Below are 24,208 nucleotides of genomic sequence, written 5' to 3' on the forward strand. Positions count from 1 at the left end.
GCATGGCCAAACACCAAACCCACATATTTTTGCAATGTGGGCAGAAACCAGAGCACCCAGAGGAATCCCACGTAGATACAGGGAGAACCTGCAGACTCCAGACACACAGTTACCCATGGCTGGAATCGAAGCTGGTTCCCTTGAGGCAGCATTGCTAACCACTGTACCGCCTGAAAAAAGCCAAAAAAAACTTTGAACTTGACTAATATGAAAAAGATTGAATAATTTGTCAGGTGGGGAAAACAGTGAGACAAATCCACACTCTCTCAGCCCATCAGCATTTTCCATTTATTATCACAACAGACTCCAAAATGAAAGCAATGATTCCCGCGTTCATTTATACAAACGCACTGTGGACATCGTGCTGCTGCTAGTGATAATGTGTGAGCATTTCTGACACTATAGATTTGCTCCCTATCTCTGACAATCTACACAAGTGACTGCACAGCTTCAACCTCTCTTTCCCTGGCCAGATTTAAATGATAGAATGCTGCTGGCAACTAGTGGCTGGACTGGGGTTCTGCATGAACAAGGCGTGAACAAACTCATGGCAATTCTGGGTTTTTGTTTGCAAATCAACAATATTTATCTCAACTATTCGTACCACACTTTGTTCGTTTGTTGTTTGGAGACTGTTAGTTCGGAGTCCTGCGAATGTTAGTTCAATCTTTGTCCAGCAAATGTGGCGATCTTATTTGTATTTACAACTTGACGTTCCTTATCCTCTCCCGTCAATCGGAAAAGGTCGATGTCGAGATTTTCTCTTGGCCGCGCATGTCATCTTCCACCTCCGGCTGATCCACCGCCGCCTCCCCCTCCATTCGGATCCTGCGCACCCGACATCATCAGAAAAATCACAATGGGGACGATGTACATCCACTGAGAAAGAAGGGAAACAGGTCACCGCTAAGCTTTGCAAAAAACACACAAAGAGCATATGTCCCCTTCAACTAGTGAGTCAACAGTTAAAGTAACCCCGAGCACTGGGTCCGTTTGTAACCTGCAACAAGCACATTTTCCAACGATTCAGCTTAAAGACATGGCAGTAACTACAGCCAAGAGACGGTGAGACAGGAATTGTGACCCAGCTACTGGTTAAGTAAGGTAGTATTTGAGGCGGGTCCAATTTTGTCTTTTAAAAGGCATTCAGGCAGTTACACGGGTAAGGTGGATACAGATGGATATGGGCCAAATGCAGGCAATTGGGACTTGCTTAGTAGTAAAAACTGGGCATAAAGTCATAGAGGTTTACAGCATGAAAACAGGCCCTTCAGCCCAACTTGTCCATGCCACTCTTTCTTTTAAACCCCTAAACTAATCCCAATTGCCCACATTTGGTCCATATCCCTCTATACCCATCTTATCCATCTAACTACCTAAATGCTTTTAAAAGGCAACATTGTACCTGTCTCTATTACTACCTCTGGCAACTTGTTCCAGACACTCACCACCCTCTTGAGTGAAGAAACTGTCCCTCTGGACCCAGTTGAACAAGTTGGGCTGAAGGGCCTGTTTACATGCTGTAAGCCTTCCTGACTCAGTCATCTAGATTTTTGATTTGATTTGATTTATTATTGTCACATGTATTGGGATACAGTGAAAGGTATTGTTGCTTGTGAGTTGTACAGACAAAGCATTCCGTTCATAGAGAAGGAAAGGAGAGGGTGCAGAATGTAGTGTTACAGTCATAGCTAGGGTGTAGAGAAAGATCAACTTAACGCAAGGTAAGTCCAGTCAAAAATCTGACAGCAGCAAGGAAGAAGCTGTTCTTGAGTTGGTCGGTAGGTGACCTCAGACTTCTGTATCTTTTTCCTGATGCCAATTACCACACCAAACAAATAATTCTGAGCTAAAAGTAGACCTCCACTGCCCACTAAATATTCAAAGGTCAATGCTGCATGCATTGTGTCCTGTGGTCACGAGTGAGAAAGCTCCCATTTGTGAGGAGCCCTCACTCAATCCCGGAAGGAGAATTGTCCTCAGCTCAATCCCGGAAGGAGAATTGTTAAATGGGGCACTGGTTGCGCAGGGGCCCCAGGGGAACTGGCGCCATTCTGCAGACACAAGCCCAGACATTAAAGGACAGATCTTCCTATCCCAGCTGATTTCAATCATGTGAACAGAAAAGAACAGGGAAGAAAAAAAAAAATCAGGCACAGCCCAGTGGCGGGCACTGTTGCCAGGGACCCACGTTCAATTCCAGCCTTGGGTGACTGTGCAGAGTCCGCTTGTTCTCCCCGTGTCTTTGTGGATTTCCTCCAGGTCTTCTTGGTTCCTTCCACACTCCAAAGGGTTAGGTTGATTGGCCATGCTAAATTGCTCTTTAGTATCAGGGGGATTAGTAAGGGATGCACAGGGTTACAGGGATAGGGTTTAGGTAGGATTGTTTTCGATGGGCCAATGGCCTCCATCTTTATTGCAGAGATTCTATGGTCATACACCAGAGCAAGTCTGCATGGCTTTCCCTCTCTTTAAATTAAATCAGTGATTGACTGAAAATCAGGCAAGCTTCCTTCCTGGCATTTGATCCTCTCGCCTGGTATTCCTTCCAGCTCTGCATCCAAACAAATTCATATGGCAGTAGCAGCCCCAACTGTTGTCAGTCTATCTGATTTTATCAGGGTCATGTCAAGTCTGACCCACATGCACTGTTCAAACAGGCCCTCTGATGACAAGAGGAACCAGATGGAAATATGGAGCAGGAAGCCTGGCTAATTTTCTCCTCGCCTTCACTAATCACCCAGGGGCATAAAGGCCAACTGCAAGTCTCAACAATTTGCCAGCACAGATCAGAGATCGCACCTGGTTCCTCCTGCTATGTATGGCTCAGTGCTGAGTGGTGATTGCCTACAAAGATTACTTCCCACAGTACTTAAAGAAGTGACCCTGGAAATAATAGATCCATTGGTGGTTATTTTCCAAAATTCTTTGGACTCAGGAATAGTTCCCATAGATTGGAGGGTAGCTAATGTAAGCCCACTATTCAAAAAGGGAGGCAGAGAGAAAACAGGGAACTATAAACCAGTGAGACTAATGTCAGTACTGGGGAAGTTGGTAGAGTCTATTATCAAGGATTTCATAACTCAGCATTTGGAAGGCAGTGGTAGAATCAGACAAAGTCGACATGGACTTACAAAAGGGAAATCATGCTTGATGAATCTATTGGAATTTTTGAGGATGTAACTAATAGAGTTGACCGAGGAGAACCAGTAGATGTGGTTTATTTAGACTTTCGGAAGGCTTTTGACAAGGTCTCACATAACAGAATACTGTGTGAAGTTAAAGCACATGGGGTTATAGGTAATGTCATGCGATGGATAGAAAACCGGTTAGCAGGTAGGAAGCAAAGAGCTGGCATAAATGGGTCTTTTTTGATTGGCAGTCAGTGACTAGTGGGGTTCTTCGCTAGGACCTCAACTGTTCACATTATATATTAATGATTTGGAAGAGGAAACAATGTATTGTCTCCAAGTTTGCAGACGATACAAAGTTGGGTGGGAAGGTGAGCTGTGAAAAGGATGCAGAGATGCTTCAGCATGATTGGGACAGGCTGTATGGGCATCCGCATGGCAGATGCAGTATAATGTGGATAAATATGAGGTTGTCCAGTTTGGTAACAATAATAGAAGACAGATTATGACTTGAATGTGTATAAATTGAGGGAGGTGGATACTCAACAAGACCTTGGAGTTCTCATATATCAGTTGTGAAAGTAAGCATGCAGGTACAGCAGGCAGTAAAGAAGGCAAATGGTATGTTGGCCTTCATAGTGAGGGGATGTGAGTAAAGGGACAAGGATACTTTGCTGCAGTTACTTAGGATGTTGAAGAGGCCAGTTTTGGTGTTCTCATCTGAAGAAGGGTGTCCTTGCTATAGAGGGAGTCCAGCAAAGGTTTACCAGGTTGATTACTGGGATGGCGAGTCTGTCATATGAAGAGAGACTAAGTTGGTTAGGATTATATTCACTGGAGTTTGGAAGAGTGAGAGGGGATCTCATAGAAACTTATAAAATTCTAACAGAGTTAGACAGGGTAATTCAGAAAGAAAGTTCCTGATGGTGGGGGAGTCCAGAGCTAGGGGTCATAGTTTCAGGATAAGGGGTAAATCTTTTAGAACTGAGGTAAGAAGAAATTTCTTCACCCAGAGGGTGTGTGGAATTCAATACCATAGAATATAGTTGAGGCCAAAACAGTGTGTGATTTCAAGATGAAATTAGAGACAGCTCCTGGGGCTAAAGGGATTAAAGGATATGGGGGGGCGGGGGCAAAAATCAGGATACTGAATTTGACGATCAGCTATGATTAAAATGACTGGCGGAGCAAACTTGAAGGGCCTACTACTGCTTTTAGTTTCTGTGTTATTGGGGGTTTGAGGGCAGTGGGGAGAGAGCTGGGGGCAGCCTTACATGGGAAATTTCTCAGCATTCTCACCAACGTCCCATTCCGATTACTCAACTTCTCTTACTGAAAGACCATGATGGCAATATCAGCAAAGCCTGAACACATTACTGTCAATGATGAAAATCAGCCATTTTGCATCAGCAGAACGATGTAATTATCAAAGTAAGGATCCTCCAACATCGGTTGAACATATAATACAGTTCTACATCAGAGTCAGGAACATCAACCCTTCGCAGCCAGCAATTCTGCTCCGAGAAAAAAGCACTCGCCCTTCAAGAGTGGGCACACGGTGACTCTTCGCAACTTGCTTAATAAGATCATCCCAATGGCAAGAGGCTTTTTAAAATTCATTAACACATGGCGTTATTAGATGGTTTATTAGACATTCCCTTGCTGTGTGGTATTACCGTTAATCTGTCAGCTAATCATTTTAACCCACAGCAGAGTCACATAGTCTAGGCTGTTAACAGAAATGAAACTCGAGCTTCTGAGCAATATGAGTAGGAAAGGAGTAGGTACAAAATTAATAAAGGCAACAATTTAAACCCAAGAACAAAGTATTATATGGCAATAAATGAGAAAATCTGCAGAGCTAACCACTATTTTGTTAATACAAACACAAGTTAAATCAGTCTCCCAGTTCAAATCATACCACGGCTGCGACTTGTGGATTTCACTCAAAATGCTGTACTTCCAGAGGTTATTTCAAATTGCATTTGCCCGTAATCCCCAGGGTAAATGGCTAACAGCGGATTTATGATGCTGCTGACAAGTAACAGAGTCTATCCTGAATCCCTCGAGTAACTGAAACCCCTTTCTTGGCTTTCATATCTTTTCTATCAGGCCATTTCCAAGAACCCCGAAGAATTTCTTTCCTAATTCTCCCAGAACACTCGCTCTTCTTCCTCCCTCACCCCACCCATCACCACCAAATAAACCAGTCCCAAGGAAGATTGCTGCCAAGTGAGCTATTGCTCCACACATACAGACCCTGCTCCAAGGATTAGTGGGCAGGTAGTCACCCCATTACCAGGCCATGCACCTGATCAATCCTCAAGTTCTCCTTGTTGTCACTGCAGCCCAGTCGTCACTTGGGGTTAGATGGGAAGACCCAAATGTTTATAATTCAGTGCGTCCAAAGACTTTCAAGGAACATGGGGCTGCACAGTGGTTAGCCTCACGGCGCCAGGACCCGGATTCGATTCCCAGCTTGGGTCACTGTCTGTGTGGAGTTTGCCCGTTCTCCTAGTGTCTGAGCAGGTTTCCTCTGGTTTCCTCCAAAGATGTGCAGGTTAGGTGGATTGGCCATAATAAATTGCCCCTCAGTGTCAGGGGGACTAGCTAGGGTAAATGCATGGGGTTATGGGAATAGGGATTGTGGTTGGTGCAGATGCAATGGGCCAAATGGCCTCTTTCTGCACTACAGGATTCTATGATTTTAAAGAACATCAGGACAATTAAGATTTCACAATTTCACTGAAGTCTCAGAGTAAGTTTGTGTTTTTTTTCCTAGCCCTCGCACCTGGCGTAATTGGTTCTTGAGAATCTGGAACCTTCTAACAAAAACGTAAACAGCCACACTGACAGTATTGGCAAATTCTCAAATTCAGAGAAAAGTATTGTTCCTTGCACGATATACAGACAAAGCATACCATTCATAGAGAGGGAAAGGAGAGGGTGCAGAATGTAATGTTACAGTCATAGCTTGAGTGTGAATGGCCAAATGGCAGAGAAACTGTAAGCTGTGACAGACGGAGATGTTGGGATGGGGTGGGGGGGAAGATGAGACAGAGGTAGAATGCAGAAAAGGGGAAGTGGGGGGAGAAAAGGGAAGGTAAGGGAAGGGGGTTGAAGTAGGGGGGAGAGGGGGGGAAGAAAATTGAAGACAGACAATAAAGGAATAAAAGGTAGTGAACAGAAAAAAATTAAATAAAATAGAATGAAAACGAAGGGGGTAGAGCGAAGTTGTTGAATTCGATGCTAAGACTGGAAGGCTGTAAAGTGCCTAGCCAGAAGATGAGGTTCTACGCTTGGTCTCTCCGATATAGAGAAGATCACATTGGGAACAGCCATCCAAGGTCCAAAACATTCATTCCAGGTTAAGCAGTGTTTGACTTGCACCTCTTTCAATTTGGTGTATTGCATTTGCTGCTCCCAACGTGGTCTCTTCTATATCGGAGAGACCAAGCGTATACTGGGTGATCGCTTTGCTGAGCACCTTCGATCTGTGTGCAATCAGGACCCTGACCTTCCCGTTCCTTGCCATTTTAATACATGATCCTGCTCCCATGCCCACATATCTGTCCTTGGTCTGCTGCAGTGTTCCAGTGAAGCTCAACGCAAACTGGAGGAACAGCATCTATTTGGATTGGCGGTTGGTGACTAGTTGAGTGCCCCAGGGATCGGTGCTGGGGCCTCAGCTACTTACCATTTATATAGATGATCTGGGGGAGGGAACCGAGTGTAAGGTGTCGAAATTTGCTGATGACACAAAGATTGGTGGAACGGCAAATTGTGCGGAGGGTGTGGAAAGTCTGCAGAGGGATCTAGATAGGCTGAGCGAGTGGGTGAGGACCTGGCAGATGGAATACAATGTTGGCAAGTGCGAGGTTATCCACTTTGGTAGAAATAATAGTAGGAAGGACTACTACTTACAGGGCGAAAAGCTGCAGCATGCTACAGTGCAGAGGGACCTAGGGGTCCTTGTGCATGTGTCACAAAAACCCAGCCTACAGGTGCAGCAGGTGGTCAGGAAGGCAAATGGGCTGGCCTTCATAGCGAGGGGGATTGAATATAAAAGTAGGGAGGTCTTGCTGCAACTGTACAGGGCACTGGTGAGGCTGCAGCTGGAGTACTGTGTGCAGTTTTGGTCACCGCACCTGCGCAAGGATATTTTGGCCTTGGAGGGAGTGCAGAGGAGGTTCACTAGGCTGATACCGGAATTGAGGGGGTTGAGCTATGAGGAGAGGCTGAATAAACTGGGCTTGTACTCGTTAAAGTTTAGAAGGATGAGGGGAGATCTCATTGAGACGTATAAGATGATGAAAGGGATGGATAGGGTAGAGGTGGAGAGGTTCTTCCCGCTCAGAAAGGACAGCAGGACTAGAGGGCACAGCCTCAAGATTGGGTGGGGGGGGGGGCAGTTTAGAACGGAGTTGAAGAGGAACTTCTTCACTCAAAGGGTGGTGAATCTCTGGAATTCTCTGTCTGTTGAAGTGGTTGAGGCTTCCTCACTAAATATATTTAAGACGCGGGTAGATAGGTTTTTGGTAGGCAAGGGGATTAAGGGTTATGGGGAGAAAGCTGGAAAGTGGAACTGAGCCACTTCAGATCAGCTATGATCTTGTTGAATGGCGGGGCAGGCTCGAAGGGCTAGATGACCTACTCCTGCTCCTATTTCTTATGTTCTTATGTTAGCATCTCATTTTCCGGCTAGGCATTTTACAGCCTTCCAGTCTCAACATCAAATTCAACAATTTCAGATGATTCACTCTACCCTTGTTGTTTTCACTCTAATTTTTTTACTGTTCCCTACCTTTCATTTTTTTATTGCCTTTCTTCAATTTTCTTCCCCTCCCTGCTTTATTCCCCTTTCCTTACCTTTTCTCCTCCTGCTTCCCCTTTTCGACATTTCACCTCTGTCCCACTTCCTCCCTGCCTCCCCCAACATCTGTCACAGTTTACAGCTTCTCTGCCATTTGGTCATTTACACCCTTTATTCTCACTGTGGACAGCCGTTAGCTGTCTTTTCCCCCAGTTTCTGTGGCTATGACTCATCTTATATTCTCTCACCCTGCAGTATAAACATCTCCCATTTTCTCAGCCTTTTAGCTTTGACTCAAAACATCAGCTCTTTCTCTCCTTACAGATGCTGCCAGACCTGCAAAGATCTTGCAGCAGTTTCTCTTGTGGTGAAAGGGTTTTTGACTGAAATTCAGGTGGGTACGTGACCTTCACGTGTTATACAATGCTGCTTCTCCCACTCTTGTGCTACAGAGTCAAATGCAAACATCATTCAGTGAAGCCACATTGTTCAATGATGACATTTTCTAAAATAAAGGACGCACCAGGATTTTAAAAAAATGCTACTCAGCACTATTTGAGTTGGACCACCACCAGATTAAAGATCGGAACATTTCATTTCTAAAGGTATATTTTATTGGAGTCACTTTTTGGGAGATTTATTTTTAGATCAACTCCCTACTTTAAACATAGTGCTGTTTGAATGCTTGATCGCCAGAGCTCCAGCAATGGTCCAGGTGATAAATATATTGTCAGGATTAGAACTGAACCACAATTACCAGTAATGTGCCATGTCACATTCACGGTCAACACAGAGTCTGCTGTGTACAGTTAAGGTGGCAGCAGGTTATGATTAGCCTTGATAAGGCCAAAGTAAATCACCAAGATGGACACCGGTTGAGGACAGGACAAAATAGGGCTCAGGTTTCATTGTCCTCCTCCCCCATTGGTGGCCCAGTGGTTAGCACTGCTGCCTCACAGCGCTAGCCTGGGTTCAATTCCCAGCTTGGGTCACTGTTTGCACATTCTCCCCATGTCTGTGTGGGTTTCCTCCGGGTGCTCCAGTTTCCGCCCACAGTCTGAAAGACACTGTTAGGTGCATTGGTTGTGCTAAATTTTCCTTCAGTGACCCGAACAGGCACCTAGGGGATTTTCGCAGTAGCTTCATTGTAATGCAGTGTTAACTTTGTGATATTAACCCACGACAACCACATTCATTGCCCAGTGATACCCCATACATGGCCACGTTGGGTCCCAGATGCTGCCTGATCCTTCTGTCGGTTTGAATTCAGAGTCACAAGTCAGGGACACAAAGCCAGAGGCTGATTATGAACGTGGAAAAGAAAGGAAACATGCTGCAATAACTGAGTGAGAGCAATCATGAAGCAAGTCACAGCTTAGTAGTGAAAACATTATGTTCAAGTTTCATAAATTCATAGAATCCCTACAATGCAGAAGGAGGCCATTCAGCCTATCAAGTTTGCACCGACCTCAATCCCACCCAGGCCCTATTCCATAACACCCACATATTTACCTTGCTAATCCCCCTGACATTAGGGTCAATTTAGCACGGCCAATCCACCGGACCCACACAGCTTTGAACCGTGGGAGGAAACCAGAGCACCCGGAGGAAACCCACACAGACACGGGGGAACGTGGAAACTCCATACTGACAGTCGCCCAAGGCCGGAATTGAACCCGGGTCCCTGGCACTGTGAGGTAGCAGTGCTAACCACTGTGCCAACCATGGCATTCCAAAGTTCCTAAAGTGTCAGCCTCGGCTGAGAAGCAGTTGCCTCCTGTGTTAGGGGGTCACAGGTTCAATCCAGGGATATTGGCATGTAATAGAATCTGGCATTGAGTGCTGATCAAGAGATGCCATCTTTTGGTTGTGATGTTAACCCAAGATCCCGTGGTGCCATTTCTCGGTTAACACTTCCAAAGCTGCCAGAAACAATCGTCTGCCCATTTATCTCATCACTGTTTGAAACCTTTCTGTGCGCATGTTGGCTGTTGTGTTTCCCTTTTGTACTACACCAAGTGCCCTTCAAAATAAATGAACCTCATTTGCTGTTAAGCACTCTGGGGTGCCCTGAGGTTGCGAAAGATTCGGCATAAATTAAAGCTCTTTCTTCCTAAACAAACACAGCACACTGTGCAACTCTTCTCTGTAATGACAGGTAATGCTACGGTTAGGAAAATTCTAACTGCACTGAACTTACTTTGGCATTTTTCTCCCTATAAAATACATCTCAAAATAATCATATTTAAAGGCTCTTGGATCAAGTCTTCTCAGGCTATTTCATCAGGAGGATAGTAAAGCAGCTTTACTTCCGGCAAGGTCAGCCAAGAGCATGCTTTATCACATCACTGCTGCATGTCATTAGCTTTCTAGGCAGACCACTTGTGTTTGATAGCTGACTTTCTTCCTTTTGCCTCTCCTGACGCTTATCAACTCCTTGCTGGAGGTGTGTGATGCCACACGGGGAGTGGGGGGGGGGGGGGGGGGGGGGGGGGGGGCCGCCTGCCACTTGCGCAGCCAGGCAACCATTTGTCACATGGACGCTCAGGCATCGACTGCTCTTGTTGTGGACAGCTATCGTGAGCATGGCAGTCCAAATCCCTCGCCTAACCAGAGGGCACTGAAACCAAATGCAGCATTCCCGCATGCTGCCGTGGATGTGATTTGCTCATTCAAATCAGGCTAGGAATCCAACCAGGGACTTCCCACTGCTTGGCTCAGCACTACATCAGACTATCAAATAGTTTTGCTTTTATTCAGTCTCTACAGGTTTTTTTTTTGCTATTTACATTCCCATATCTGAAAAACAACAGGAGACCAAATGTTTTAATTCAATACATATTTGACAAAGCCCTTTGCCAACTAAGAAAAGGAAAAATTATAGATTTTCTGCAGCTCTTCATGTCTGTCTTCAGACGACGCTGCCAAAACCTCCCTGGGAGATTAGGATAAGGGTTCTTAATCTTCTTGAGCACTAGCAGGGTGAGCAAAACCACGAGTCATACACAAAGCTGCGTGAATTAAACACAGATGCAACAGGCCTCCCCAATCTTCTGATATTCAGCCAGGAGGCCGACAATACAAGAGCGTGCCAACTTTCACCTTGTGAAGTCAGATCAGCAAGAAAGAGATGCTCGCTGCTGACGAACAGGCAAGGGCTTCATAGGAGCAGTGAAATTATATAGCGGAGGCACAGTGGTTAGCACTGCTTCACAGCACCAGGGATCCAGGTTCAATTCCCAGCTTAGGTCACTGTCTGTGTGGAGTTCGCACCTTCTCCCCGTGTCTCTGTGGGTTTCCTCTGGGTGCTTCCATTTCCTCCTACAGTCTGAAAGACGTGCTGGTTAGGGTGCATTGACCCAAAGAGGCGCCAGAGTGTGGCAACTCAGGGAATTTCACAGTAGCTTCATTGCACTGTTAATGTAAGCCTTATTTGTGACCAATGAATAAACTTTACTAAACCAACAGCCAAGAAGAATTCAGTTTAACAAAAGAAAACCTGGAAATATAAAACCAGCACTAGAAAAAAAAATTATCACAAAGCTGTTGGATTGTTATAAAAACCCAACTAATTCACAGATGTCCTTTAAGTGAGGAAACCTGCTCTCATTACTTGAGTTCTGCTGAAATACTCACCATGCTCTATCCTATCATTAGGTATTTGTATAGAAATCAGGAGCAGGCTGCCCAAATCCCTCACCTAGTCACAGGGTACTGAAGCCAATTGCAGCAATGAGAGAGATGTGTCGAAGCTTTCCATCTTGTACTCATCAGGACATGTTGCAAGGAGACCAATACAAGGGGAACACAACAATGTCTACTGTATAAGACAGTGCTGATTGGTTAACAAGTGGACACTGATTGGCAGAAGCTTTGCCATGGAGAATGCCCCAGTGATGGCCAACAGTTAACTGCCAAGCATTGTTTGAGGTTGAAATCAGGCAGCTTGACCCTGATTGGTCAAGGCATTAACCTGATTGCTCAAGGCGTTAGCCTGAGGAATGGGCCAGTGAATGGCTGTAACTTAGTTGTTTAGCTGAAACAGGCATAAAGCGTGTACATGTTCTTTGTCTGCAAAGAACAGGGCCTTGCATATTAATACATGTAGCTTCCAGTACATGTCAATGTGCCGTATTGCCAACCCGACTGGTGAACTGGTTATCAGCGTAATTCTTAGCACACTGAGGATCATTCAGTAAACACTGTCCAATGGTGGAATTGCATACAGCCAACCAGCCCATGCTTATATTTGCTAAATAGTTATCAGACAGCAAGAGGAAAAGCTTCACTGTGTCTCCCTTTCCAGCAATACCCAAGTTCTATACAACTAAGTGACCATCTCCTGACTTGGTCAAGTCTACACGTGATTCCAATCAGTGGTTAGCATTGCTGCCTCACTGCGCCAGGGACCCAGGTTCGATTCCTGGCTTGGGTCACTGTCTGTGTAGAGTCTGCGTGTTCTCCCCGTGGGTTTCCTCCAGGTGCTCTGGTTTCCTCCCACAGACTGAAAGATGTGCTGGTTAGGTGCATCGGCCATGCTAAATTCTCCCTCAGTGTAACTGAGCAGGCACCAGAGTGTGGCGACTAGGGGAATTTCACAGTAATTTCATTGCAGTGTTAATGTAAGCCTTACTTGTGCCAAATAAATAAACTTTACTTTTTTACTTAAGCAACCTCCGAATACCCACCAAAGAAGGAAAGTCAGTAGAAAGGCCCAGCAAGGAGTTAGTGTTATTGACATTGTGACTCCGTGCTGATCAAAATAAGAAACATTGGACCAAGCTATTGCACCTGAACATTTTTTCTTCAATATGGAATGAAACACCTCAATCAAAAAAAATCTCATTCATCTTAAAACAGTTAATAAAGGGAAATCTAGGGAGACAGGAATCAAGGGAGCCAGATTTTAAGCACTCTGAAATATAAGAGTTATATAATGGAAATCACCTACAGTGGAATATAGTTCTAGGAATCCACATTTGCATCAGATCCATGGCCATTCTGCATGCATTAGTAAGGGGGAGGGTAATGGACTAGTGGTATTATCGCTAGACGATTAATCCAGCAACTCAGCTAATGTTCTGGGGCCCGAGATTCAAATCCCGCCACGGCAGATGGTGGAATTTGAATTCAATTTAAAAAAATCTAGAATTAAGAATCTACAGATGACCATGAAACCATTGTCGATTGTCAGAAAAATGCACCTGGTTCACTAATGTCCTTTAGGGGAGGAAATCTGCCGTCCTTACCCGGTCTGGCCTTCACCTGACTCCAGAAACACAGCAATGTGGTTGACTCACAACTGCCCTCCAAGGGCAACTTGAGATGGGCAATAAATGTTGGCCAGCCAGCCACGCCCATGCCCCACAAATGAATAAAACAAAAGAGTGAGTTAACAACCACAGGAAACATCCAAGTTGAGGCTGTTCCTATCTTCACACCATTCCTCCACTTAACACATGCAGCTTGTCACCAACCAACAGGGAGTAGGTCTGATTTGTTCCCACCATAAGCCAGGGGAAAGGAGGAACCCCCAAACTGTGCTCTGACTGAGACTAATTCACTCAGCGAGCTCCCAGAATTATGTCTGAGATTTACTAGTCTGTGAGATTAGTTCACTTGCGCAAATGTTTCATTGAACAAAATGGCAACAAAAGCCAGAACTATGTCCATCTTGTCACCTGGCGGTGTTAGCAAGGGGCAAGAAAGAAAAATAAACGCAACAAAAAATAAGAACTAATACTGCAAACAATTGATGCTTGTATCTGTAGAAATAGTGGCACAGTGGCTGTGTCATAGTCGTTCCTGGCTTGGGTCACTGTGCAGAGTCTGCACGTTTCCCCTATGTCTGTGTGGGTTTCCTCTGGGTGCTCTGGTTTACTCCCATAGTCTGAAAGACGCGCTGGTTAGGTGCATTGGCCCAAATAGGCATCAGAGTGTGGCGACTAGGGGAATTTCACAGTGACTTCATTGCAATGTCAATGCAAGCCTTATTTGTGATTAGTAAATAAACTTGAAACTTTAAACAGACGAATCAGTGCATACTAATTTATCATCATTAGATTGGATTGGTTTGGATCGGATCATGCTGGAAGCACTGTTTTTGAATTAAACAAAGAAAATAAAGGATAAATAGATTGCAAGTGACAGACGAAAGACTCAAGGTCAAATGACCTTTGGGAGTTGAGAAGTTCCAACGTCTGAAACAGTAAACAAGACAAAAACAACCTTAAAATGGATGAACACTGGGATAGTTGGCTTGCTATTGAGTTGGCTGAGCTCCTTTATGGAAAGCCATGCAGGGGAGATCATTTGGTTTGTCCCACTCCGGTTTCATGCTAGCCACTCCTTGGATAGATAGAAACTTAACATGCATATACAATTTTTTGGGCCTGCATTAACACAGTGCAGAGAGACTCCAGAGAGCAGAGCTACTATGATGAACTGAAAGGTTTCTTGTCTTCAATTCGATTCCTTGGTGGCAGGAACGTGTCTGTTCTGTCAATAGCAATCATTGCCCTACAAGGTGAAATGGCTGTATGGAAGCAGAGGCCTTTCAGTCACTGGATATTTAGGTTCTCTGAAAATAATTACCTTACCGTTCTGATACGAAGAGCTGTTGAGGATCTAAAGACCAGATCCAGGCTTCAGGAGCAAGGGAAAACATAATCAGTGACCTGTGAGGAACTGAATAGTGCTCTTGTTTGTCACTGCATGCTTTCTCATGAAAACACGTGGGAACCACCATTACTTTGCAGATGTCACGCTTGTGCTCCTAGTGCCTGAGGCACTTTGGTGGTGTTTGTAACCATGTGAAAAATAGCCCTGCCCAGAATTAAATGCCACAGCATAAAAAAAGAGAAGCACCAGCTGATCAAATTCGCAGGTACAATAGCACAATACACTAAGCAATCATGAGGTCATATTTCTGAAAGTTACTGTATAGCACTGGTGTTCAGATTTTCAGCCATGGTAGATCAGGATGTGGCGGAACAGTTAAAAAGTTCAGACAATCCCAGTGGCAGGCAGGACTGGAATGTTCCAGCCTAGCTTTATGGCTTGCAGCTTTTACTGGGTCTCTTCATTCTCCAAGAACATCGCAACCCATCGTCTGGCACGTAAATTGTCGCATTCATATGATTCCAGCTGGTGGGACCTTATGAATGCTCTCCAAATCAAGCCACATTCTTCAATCCACTGTCCAAATCTCACCCCTGAAGGTGCTAAATTGGACTGGGTATATGCAGTTGGTTCCATGGCGAGAATCAGATACCTCACCTACAGACAAGGTTAGGTATTGAGTCTCAGCAGTCCGATTGACAGACGAATGTCAGAGTCAAATCCAATCAAGGGCTCGCCAGGTGGCTACAAGCACATCTTGCATCTCCAAGTCACCAAAAGTTTAAAGTTTATTTATTGGTATCACAAGTAGGCTTACATTAACACTGCAATGAAGTGAAAATCCCCTAGTCGCCAGTCACACTCCGGCACCTATTCGGATACACAGAGGGAAAATTTAGCATAGCCAATGCAACCAACCAGAACATCTTTTAGACTATGGAAGGAAACCGGAGCACCCAGAGGAAGGCCACACAGATGCAGGGAGAACATACAGACTCCGCACAGTGACCCATGTCAAGAATTGAACCCAGATCCCTGGCGTTGAGGCAGCAATGCTAAGCACTGTGCCACAGTGCTGCCCTAAAGTGCAAGGTCCCAAAAAGTAATTTGACAGAACTTTTACATTCACTATTCCAAGGTCTCGGAAAAAAGCCAAATGGAGTTAGACTTTATTTATTCTCCACCGCTGTTTGAACAAAATTTTCCATCAGGCTAAATCTATACTACAGAATAGAAGTATATTATATAATATGCACAAATTGCAACAGCACTCCTGGACAAGTAGTGAAATAAATCCCATTATCACTTTCTAAATCACAAGATTCAATCACAGAACATAGCCAATATTGCTGCGCACATGATACCACCAAAAACAAAAAAGGCTAATGGGTGCAGGTTAAGTCAAAGTTAATTTATTAGTCACAAATAAGGCTTATATTAACACTGAAAAGTTAGAGTGAAATTCCCCTAGTCACCACATTCCGGAGCCTGTTTGGGTCAATGCACCCTAACCAGCACGTCGTTCAGACTGTGGGAGGAAACCGGAGCATCTGGATGAAACCCACGCAGACATGGGGAGAACGTGCAAACTCCACATAGACAGCGACCCAAACCGGGAATCGAACCCAGGTCCCTGAAGCTGCGACGCAGCAATGCTAATCATTGCGTCACCATGCCGGCCTGTGCTATATGATACCCTCATAACACAAGGATATCGACAATATCCTCCTCTTTGAGTTTAATAGAGGCATCAACCCTTTTAACATGATTTTAAACAGATTAAGACTCTTGGTAAAAATAGCACAGACAAATATTCAGTCTGAATATGTTAGTCACACGGTAACCTCATTGATAATTTTTGCTGTACAGTATAACAGTATCATGTATTACCTCAGCGGGTCTGGCAGCATCTGTAAGGAGAGAAAAGTGCTGACATTTTGTGTCCAGATGACCCTGTGTCAAAGCTGAATTCCAGCATCCACGGTAATGTGCTTTTATTTTGTATTACTAACTGATTGCCTGTGATCTCAGCTAAACAATTCAAAATCTACGCTGAATATTAAAAGATAACTTGTTATTTCTTTCACTTATTCCTTCTGTAACTTTTGGTTTGCAAATGCTTTGCTTTTATACTGTCACTGCAGTTAGGAGCAGAGTGTAGCTTCTAACTATCAGACCACCTTCACTGTACAGCAGGTCGCAAGTTCAAAAAACATGCTGGTTAGGTGCATTGGCCACGCTAATTTGTACCCGAATAGGCATCGAAGTATAGTGACTCGCGGATTTTCACAGTAACTAAATTGCAGCATGGACGTAAGCCTATTTGTGACTAATAAGTAAAACTTTAAAGATCTGCAAGGGTCAGGAAATCCACAGGGTTGCAGCTACCAGCTCGGAGGAAAACTGCTCTTTAGAAGTATTCCAAAATGATGACACACCCATGGCAGCGAGTTGTGGAAGACGTGCTCAGCAAACTGTTCCAGAGTTTTTAAATGACATATTTACGTTTCAACAGCATTGTCACCTTTTTAAACATTAAACCAAACAATATTTGCGAGACTTTATTAAAAATAAAAAGGGGGAGAAAGAGTAAAGTGTATAGTCCAGCAATGGCCAAAGTCTATCGGGTGCCCAAGAGATGGTGGGGATAGAGGAATGTGTTAGGAGGAATTTCACAACTTATGATGTAATTTGCGAAAGGTTTTATATTCCAGTAAGACCCTATATGGTGTTTAATAACTCGTGAATCATCCGAGTGTTTTTTCTCCCCACCTTTCCAATCATTTACCATCCTTGGAGGTTACCACTGACCACAAACTCAACAAGACTCACCACATAAACACAGTGACTACAAGAGCAGGTCCGAAGCTGGAATGCAAGTAACTCCCCTCCTGACTCTCCAAAGCCTGTCCAATATCTACAAGGCACAGGTCGGGAGTGTGATGGAATACTCTCCACCTGCCTGGATGGGTGCAGCTCCAATAACACTCAAGAACTCAACACCACCCAGGACAAAGTAGCCTGCTTGATTGGTGCCACGTCTACAAAAATTCAAGCCCTCCCCCACCGATGCTCAATAGCAGCAGTGTGTACCATCTACACGATGTACTGCAGCAATTCACCAAAGATCCTTAGACTGCACCTTCCAAACTATGACCACTTCCATCTAGAAGGACAAGGGCAGCAAATACAGGGGAACATCACCACCTGCAAGCTCCCCTTCAAGCCACTCACCATTCTGACTTGGGAATATATCGGCCATTCCTTCGCAGTTGCTGGGTCAAAGTCCTGGCATTCCCTCCCTAATGGCATTGTGGGTCAACCCACAGCACATAGACTGCAGCGATTCAAGAAGGCAGCTCACCACCACCTTCTCAAGGGGCAACTAGGAATGGGCAATAAATGCTGGCAAGGCAGCGACGCCCATGTCCCACGATTGAATAAAAAAAATTTCCTCTGCAGTGGGATTGGGAGGAGGCAGTACAGCGTTTCTGACGTGATAACAGAAAATGAAATGAATTCAATCTTTTTTGCGCCTCATAAGCTAACAACAGCTTTACGATCTCAGTGTAACACACGGACACTAAATGCTCATTAAAATGCAGCTTCTGTTGATAGGAGCACAATCCTCGGAGTGATACCTTCCTTTCAGTGAACTATTTTCAATTTTTTCATTGCTTATGTCCATGTGCACAGAAAAGAAATACTGCTCCCATCAAATATTGTCACAACATGATACAAGCTCACCTTTAGGCCATCCCTCAATGGCTCAGCTTGTCAGGGATCTTCCCAGTGTAATAGTGAACCAAACAGACCTAAAAGGATGCAGGGTGACGATCCCAGTCTCTGTGGATTTGGCCGATTTCTCAACTGAGGCACCGGGAAGAGCGTGCTGAATAACCTCTGGCTGAGAAAGGGGCGGGTGGGTGGGCAAGGAGAGAGTATTCAGAGGTCAGCCGGAATTCCAAGTCCTCTGCTTTCAGTAACGCTCGGGTAAATCTCAAATACGTGACTATGTTAAGAAACAGCTTGCTTGGATCCAGAATCAACACAACATCGATCAAATAGATCTGTCTACGCTTCCCACAGCCTCAGGAAAGCAGCCAGCATAATCAAGGATTCCATGCACCCCGGACGTTCTTTCTTCCATCGGGAAAAAGAAACAAAAGCCTGAGGTCACGTACCGACTAACTCAAGAACAGCTTCTTAAAGTTTAAAGTTTATTTATCAGGCACAAGTAAGGCTTACATTAACACTGCGATGAAGTTACTGTGAAATTCCTCGCTGCCTGCCCTTCCCTTCTTTCCTGCTGCCATCAGATTTCTGAAAGGACCTACCCTGCATTAAGCTGATCTTTCTCTGCACCTCTAGCTATGACTGGAACACTACATTCTCCATTCCTGCTCTACGAACGGTACGCTTTGTCTGTACTGCACGTAAAAATGATACTTTTCACTGTACGCTAATACATGTGACAATAATAAATCAAATCACATCAAATACCTAATTAACACTCGCAGAAAAAAATGAGCTGATAGCAATAAAGCAATGACATCCCAGACGGATTAAAAGGACGCATTTAGGACACATTGACAAAAGAGCAAAATAAATTCTCCCGTATCATAAGACTTTGATCACAATGATCACTGATGGTAAGGGACCAAAGTGGGAAAACTCCAAAAGGGTAAAATATAAAACTGTACACGTTATAAAACTAAATGATGTATGGCAATGTGATTAGAGCTGCAACACTCCCAGGAGAACAGTATGCCTAAAATGTAATGAGTTTTACTCTTGTGGTTGAACGCATTATCCCTACCCCTCAAGTGTACTATAGCTTGGAACACACTCTCAGCCACTGTTTGTGCTCCATTTATTTCTGTCACCAAATGAATACATTAGCTTCTGACGGGCAGGTCAGGTCACTCACTGCAGCAATCAGCAGTTTGAAACAAATCAGAACTCGGAATTGAATGAGATCTTACAGGAGTTCTCCCCACTGACAGATCTTACGAGGGCATTTTTGCTGTGAGTTTGCTTAGTTCTGCATCAAACGGTTTCACGTAAAGAGCCTATTACTTATTGAAACATCATGGACCTGAGTCTCCCCTTACTCAGTGAGGAACTGAGAGTTACAAGCAGAGGAAGTCCAGGTTTGATGCTTAGCCACACTTGCTTGTGCACGGCTGCAGTTAGAGTCGCTGCTTCTGATTGCCACCCAGTGTTCAGGTAGATGCATGCATACGTGAAGCTGAGATCAGTGATCCCCCAATCAAGCGAGGACCTCTTCGCTGCGTTGAATGTTGTTTTTTCCAAATTAAATTTTCATCTTCAAGCTCTCTAAATTATGCATGCTACTTGTTTTGGTTGACAGAAAAATGAATCATACGGAGTCAGACGGATGGGAAGATTGAGTTTGATTCTTGGTCTGTGTTAAGTTAGCTGATTTCATTGGCAGTCAGAATACTGCAATTTGGCCAGAGCAACACTTTGGATGAAAAAAGCACAGAAAGATATCAACCAGAATACGGAAGTGTTGATGGCAGCCCGGTGGCAGATGCCAAAATATGCAGCTGTGTCAAGATCAGACAAGGGTCAAGATGGATAAGGACAGCATTAGTTACAATGGTCATATTTACTCACATGTGGGTTGGAGTTTCCTGCAATTTCTACCCCACTCACTCCTACAAAAAAATTAATTTTAATAGGTCTGAAAAAACAAATAGAAAATTATATCAGTCCAAATTTACATTTGAAGAATGTTTGTTTGACAGTGCAGCAGAAGATTACTGGGACTACAGGCGGCACAGTGGTTAGCACTGCTGCCTTACAAGGCCAGTGATCCAGATTTGAATCCGGCCTTGGGTGTCTGTGTGGAGTTTGCACGTTCTCCCCATGTCTGCATGGGATTCCTCCAGGTGCTCAGGTTTCTGCCCAAAGTCCGAAAGATGTGTAGATTAGATGGATTTGCCATGCTAAATTGCCCCTTAGTGTCCAAAGATGTGCAGGTTGGATGGATTGGCCATGTTAAATTGCCCCTTAGTACCCAAAGATGTGCAGCTTGGGTGGATTGACCATGCTAAATTGCCCCCAATTGTCCCAATGCAATTAGGTTAGGAGGATTAGCCATTGTAAATATGTGGGGTTATAGGGATAGGGTGGGGAATAGGGCCTGGGTAAGCTACTCCGCCAGAGAGTCAGTGCTGCACTGGGCCAAATGGCCTCCTTCTGCACTGTCGAGATGCTATGATGATATCATAGAAACCCTACAGTGCAGAAAGAGGCCATTTGGCCCAAGGAGTCTGCACCGAGCACAATCCCACCCAGGCCCTATTCCCGTATTTACCCGCTAATCCCTCTAAACTACGCATCTCGGGACACTGAGGGGCAATTAGCGTGGCCAATCAACCTAACCTGCACATCTTTGGACTGTGGGAGGAAACCCATGCTGACACGTGGAGAACGTGCAGATTCCACACAGACAGTGACCCAAGCCGGGAATCAAACCCGGGTCCCTGGAGCTGTGAAGCAGCAGTGCTAACCACTGTGCCACCGTGTCGCCCTAATGATATGACGATTCTATGTTCTGCAAAACTACTCCCGTAAGAGTAAATGCCATTGGAAGGGAGCAAGAAGGGTAGAAAATTAGGACTGCAAAGCTACAATTAAAACCAGTCTTTGTCAATTTTAGCACGGCTGCAGATTCCTTCATCAACCTCCAGCTGCAAAGTCCATATGTGGAGGGGGTTCGCATCAGCTTCAAGAGCTCAGACTCAAGAAGAGACAAACTGCCAAAAGCAGCTGAGGAGAGGACTCCAGATGGAGACAGACTTCCATAAAGCTCTCAGCGTCAACTTGCTGGACAACTGCCAATTTCTAGAAAGTCACAACAGGCTTGCAGCAGTAATGACAGAAGACGGGGGCTACTGCATCTGATCACTTTCGCATTCAACTAGCTCACTGCAATCAGCATTAAATATTGAAAAGCAAAATTAGCAAAAACTGGCACTTAAATATTCAGGGGAAAAAAAAAATTGGCTCTCTCCCACGCATGTTGAGTGAGCGTGAAATTCTTGGACTGAAGTTCCCTCATAGTCACTCAGTTTACTTGCATGGGCAAGATGATCTTAGTCTCCATGTCTGATTACGAGCAATCTTGTCTGTTCCTCATCTCGACGCAGTACTCTAACTGAAGTGTTGAATTTTATTTGACTGCTTAGTAGCAGTAAATGTACCTAGATGTATTGCACACTAATGACAGTAACACATTAAGGGATGTGTCAGTGTCATCAGATATGTCGTTCAAGCCTGCTCTATTTATAATATCTGTGGCTGCAGCTTGTTTGAGGATGAAAGGAAGAGTATTTTTCTTACTAATACTTCTATTTCTCCCCCACCCCGGCTCCCTGTTCTCACATCTTTTTCTGAATTATAGGTGCCAGTCATCCTCGGATATATTTAATACACAGTTCCTTTTCTATGAACGATATGCTTTGTCTGTATAGCGTGCAAGATAAAATACTTTTCACTGTATATTAATACACGTGACAATAATAAACCAAATCAAAAAACAGTTTACAGTAACAGTTTACCCCTCAGGTACCTTGTCTAACTGCCCTCTCGTATATGAAGTCTACAAAGCTATCCGAGGCATAGACAGGGCAGATAGTCAGAGGCCTTTTCCTGGGGTGTAAATATCAATTACAATGGGGTGCAGGTTCAACGTGAGAGGGGGAAAGTTTAAGGAAGTTGTGCGGGGCAAGGTTTTAATGCAGACAGTGGTGGGTGCCTGGAACGTGCTGCCAGAGGAGGGGGTGGAAGCAGGCACATTAGCAACACTTAAGAGGCATCCGGCTGGGTATATGAATAGAGAGGAAATAGAGGGATACGGACCAAGTAAGGCTGAATTTTTTTTTGATTAGTTAGGGCATCAGGGTCAGCACAGGTATGGAGGGCCAAAAGGCCTGTTCTTGCGCTGTACTTTTCTTTCTTCTTTGAGCGGCTGTGTGCAGTCATTTGAAAATGGGAGGAACACAGCCAAACACAACTGTGTTGTTACCCAGTATCCAAGCAAGCGCGGATATTCCAGGAGGAGTAGCCACATGGTAACTAGCAGCAGGAATCATTATTCTTCTTTGGTCCCTTCAAGCACAAGAGCCACTTAGGAAAACCAATTTACGCCAGATTGAAATAAACTAACTCAACAGTGGCCTGAACCAGAAACCTTTGTGGCACAGAACCATGTCAGGCAATGCATTTATTCACTGAGCCACCACAGGTGCCGAGAAAACTTTAGCCCCATACTTTAAAGAATACCTGATTGTGGATGAGTTGCAGCAGGGTTAATGGGCTACGGATTCTGAGTTGAGATAAAGAGCTGCTGGTTTTATTTCACTATCAGTTCCAGAGCTCCATGCATACACACATAATATCACACTTTCACCCTTTTAAATGGCACAATATCACACAGCAATTGTGTGGCTCCTGGAAAATACAATACTTGCAAGTTTGCTGGAGCAGACGAGGAAGGAGCATCAGAGAGAAAGCTAAGACTTTACCTGTTAAAAACCTGTTTAAAATAAGTTTAAAGCACTTTGTTCTTTGTAGAACTGTTTAAAGCATTTACTTATTGTATTTACTGCTTTAAGAATTGTGAGGGAGTGATTATCAGGCAGTTGTGGCCCATCAGCTTTAATTATCAAGTGTCCACACGGTGAAGCCTTACATTGTTTGCTGGAGCAGACGAGGAAGGAGCATCAGAGAGAAAGCTAAGACTTTACCTGTTAAAAACCTGTTTAAAATAAGTTTAAAGCACTTTGTTCTTTGTAGAACTGTTTAAAGCATTTACTTATTGTATTTACTGCTTTAAGAATTGTGAGGGAGTGATTATCAGGCAGTTGTGGCCCATCAGCTTTAAATCAGCGCCAAGTTTAAAAGGAGGCCTGGTGTAGATAGCGGGCAGCGTCGGAGCGGGCAGCGGAGTGAGAGGGAAGCAGAGTGAGCTATTAGGGCTTAATATCAAAAAGGGCTGGAAGGTAAAAAGGCCAGGTGGAAAGAACAAGGAAAAAAAAATATTTTTTTTTCAAAACTACTACAGCAAGAAACAAGGAAAAAATTTTTTCCCACAACAAATTATATTGAATAATGGAGGGGCATGTGATGTGCGGTTCCTGTATGATGTGGGAACTGGTGGACCCCAGGGTCCTTCCCAGTGACCATGTCTGCAGTAAGTGCAGGTTGCTGGAGGAGCTCCAGCTCAAGGTGGATGAGCTGGCCTCTGAGCTACAGACACTGAGGCTCATCAGGGGGAGAGAGGGTGCCATTGTCAATGGGGTGCAAGTGACATCCACCCCCTCTAGACTGTCTAAATCTAAGGGTCAGGAACAAAAGGGGGCTGCTGGGAGGAGGAAGGGGGGTGAGGAGCGGAGGCCTCAGCCTCTTAATCTGCATAACAGGTTTGAGGTTCTTGCTTCCAGTCTGGAAGAGGACGAGGCAGGTGAGGTTGGTGAGCAAACTGCACACGGTACAGTGATGCAGCAGGACATAGGCAAAGAGAAGGGGAAAAGGAACGTAGTAGTGATTGGAGATAGTGGGGTGAAGGGTATTGACACTGTCCTTTGTCACAATGACAAAGTGCACAGAA

General features: G+C 44.5%; 1 protein-coding gene across 1 annotated transcript in view; it reads right to left on the reverse strand.

Moving 5' to 3' along the window:
- Positions 1–264: 264 nt before the first annotated feature.
- The window catches only part of emc10 (ER membrane protein complex subunit 10), a 59,107-nt gene continuing 35,163 nt past the window's right edge, over positions 265–24,208 (reverse strand). Inside the window, exon 7 of the mRNA XM_080217670.1 lies at positions 265–879. Coding sequence (XP_080073796.1) covers positions 778–879 — 102 coding nt within the window. The 3' untranslated portion in view covers positions 265–777. The remainder of the gene's footprint in view (positions 880–24,208) is intronic.

Source organism: Carcharhinus amblyrhynchos, chromosome 35 (genome assembly GCF_965287045.1).
Source record: "Carcharhinus amblyrhynchos chromosome 35, sCarAmb.v2.hapA, whole genome shotgun sequence".
In the NCBI taxonomy this organism is placed as follows: Eukaryota; Metazoa; Chordata; class Chondrichthyes; order Carcharhiniformes; family Carcharhinidae; genus Carcharhinus; species Carcharhinus amblyrhynchos.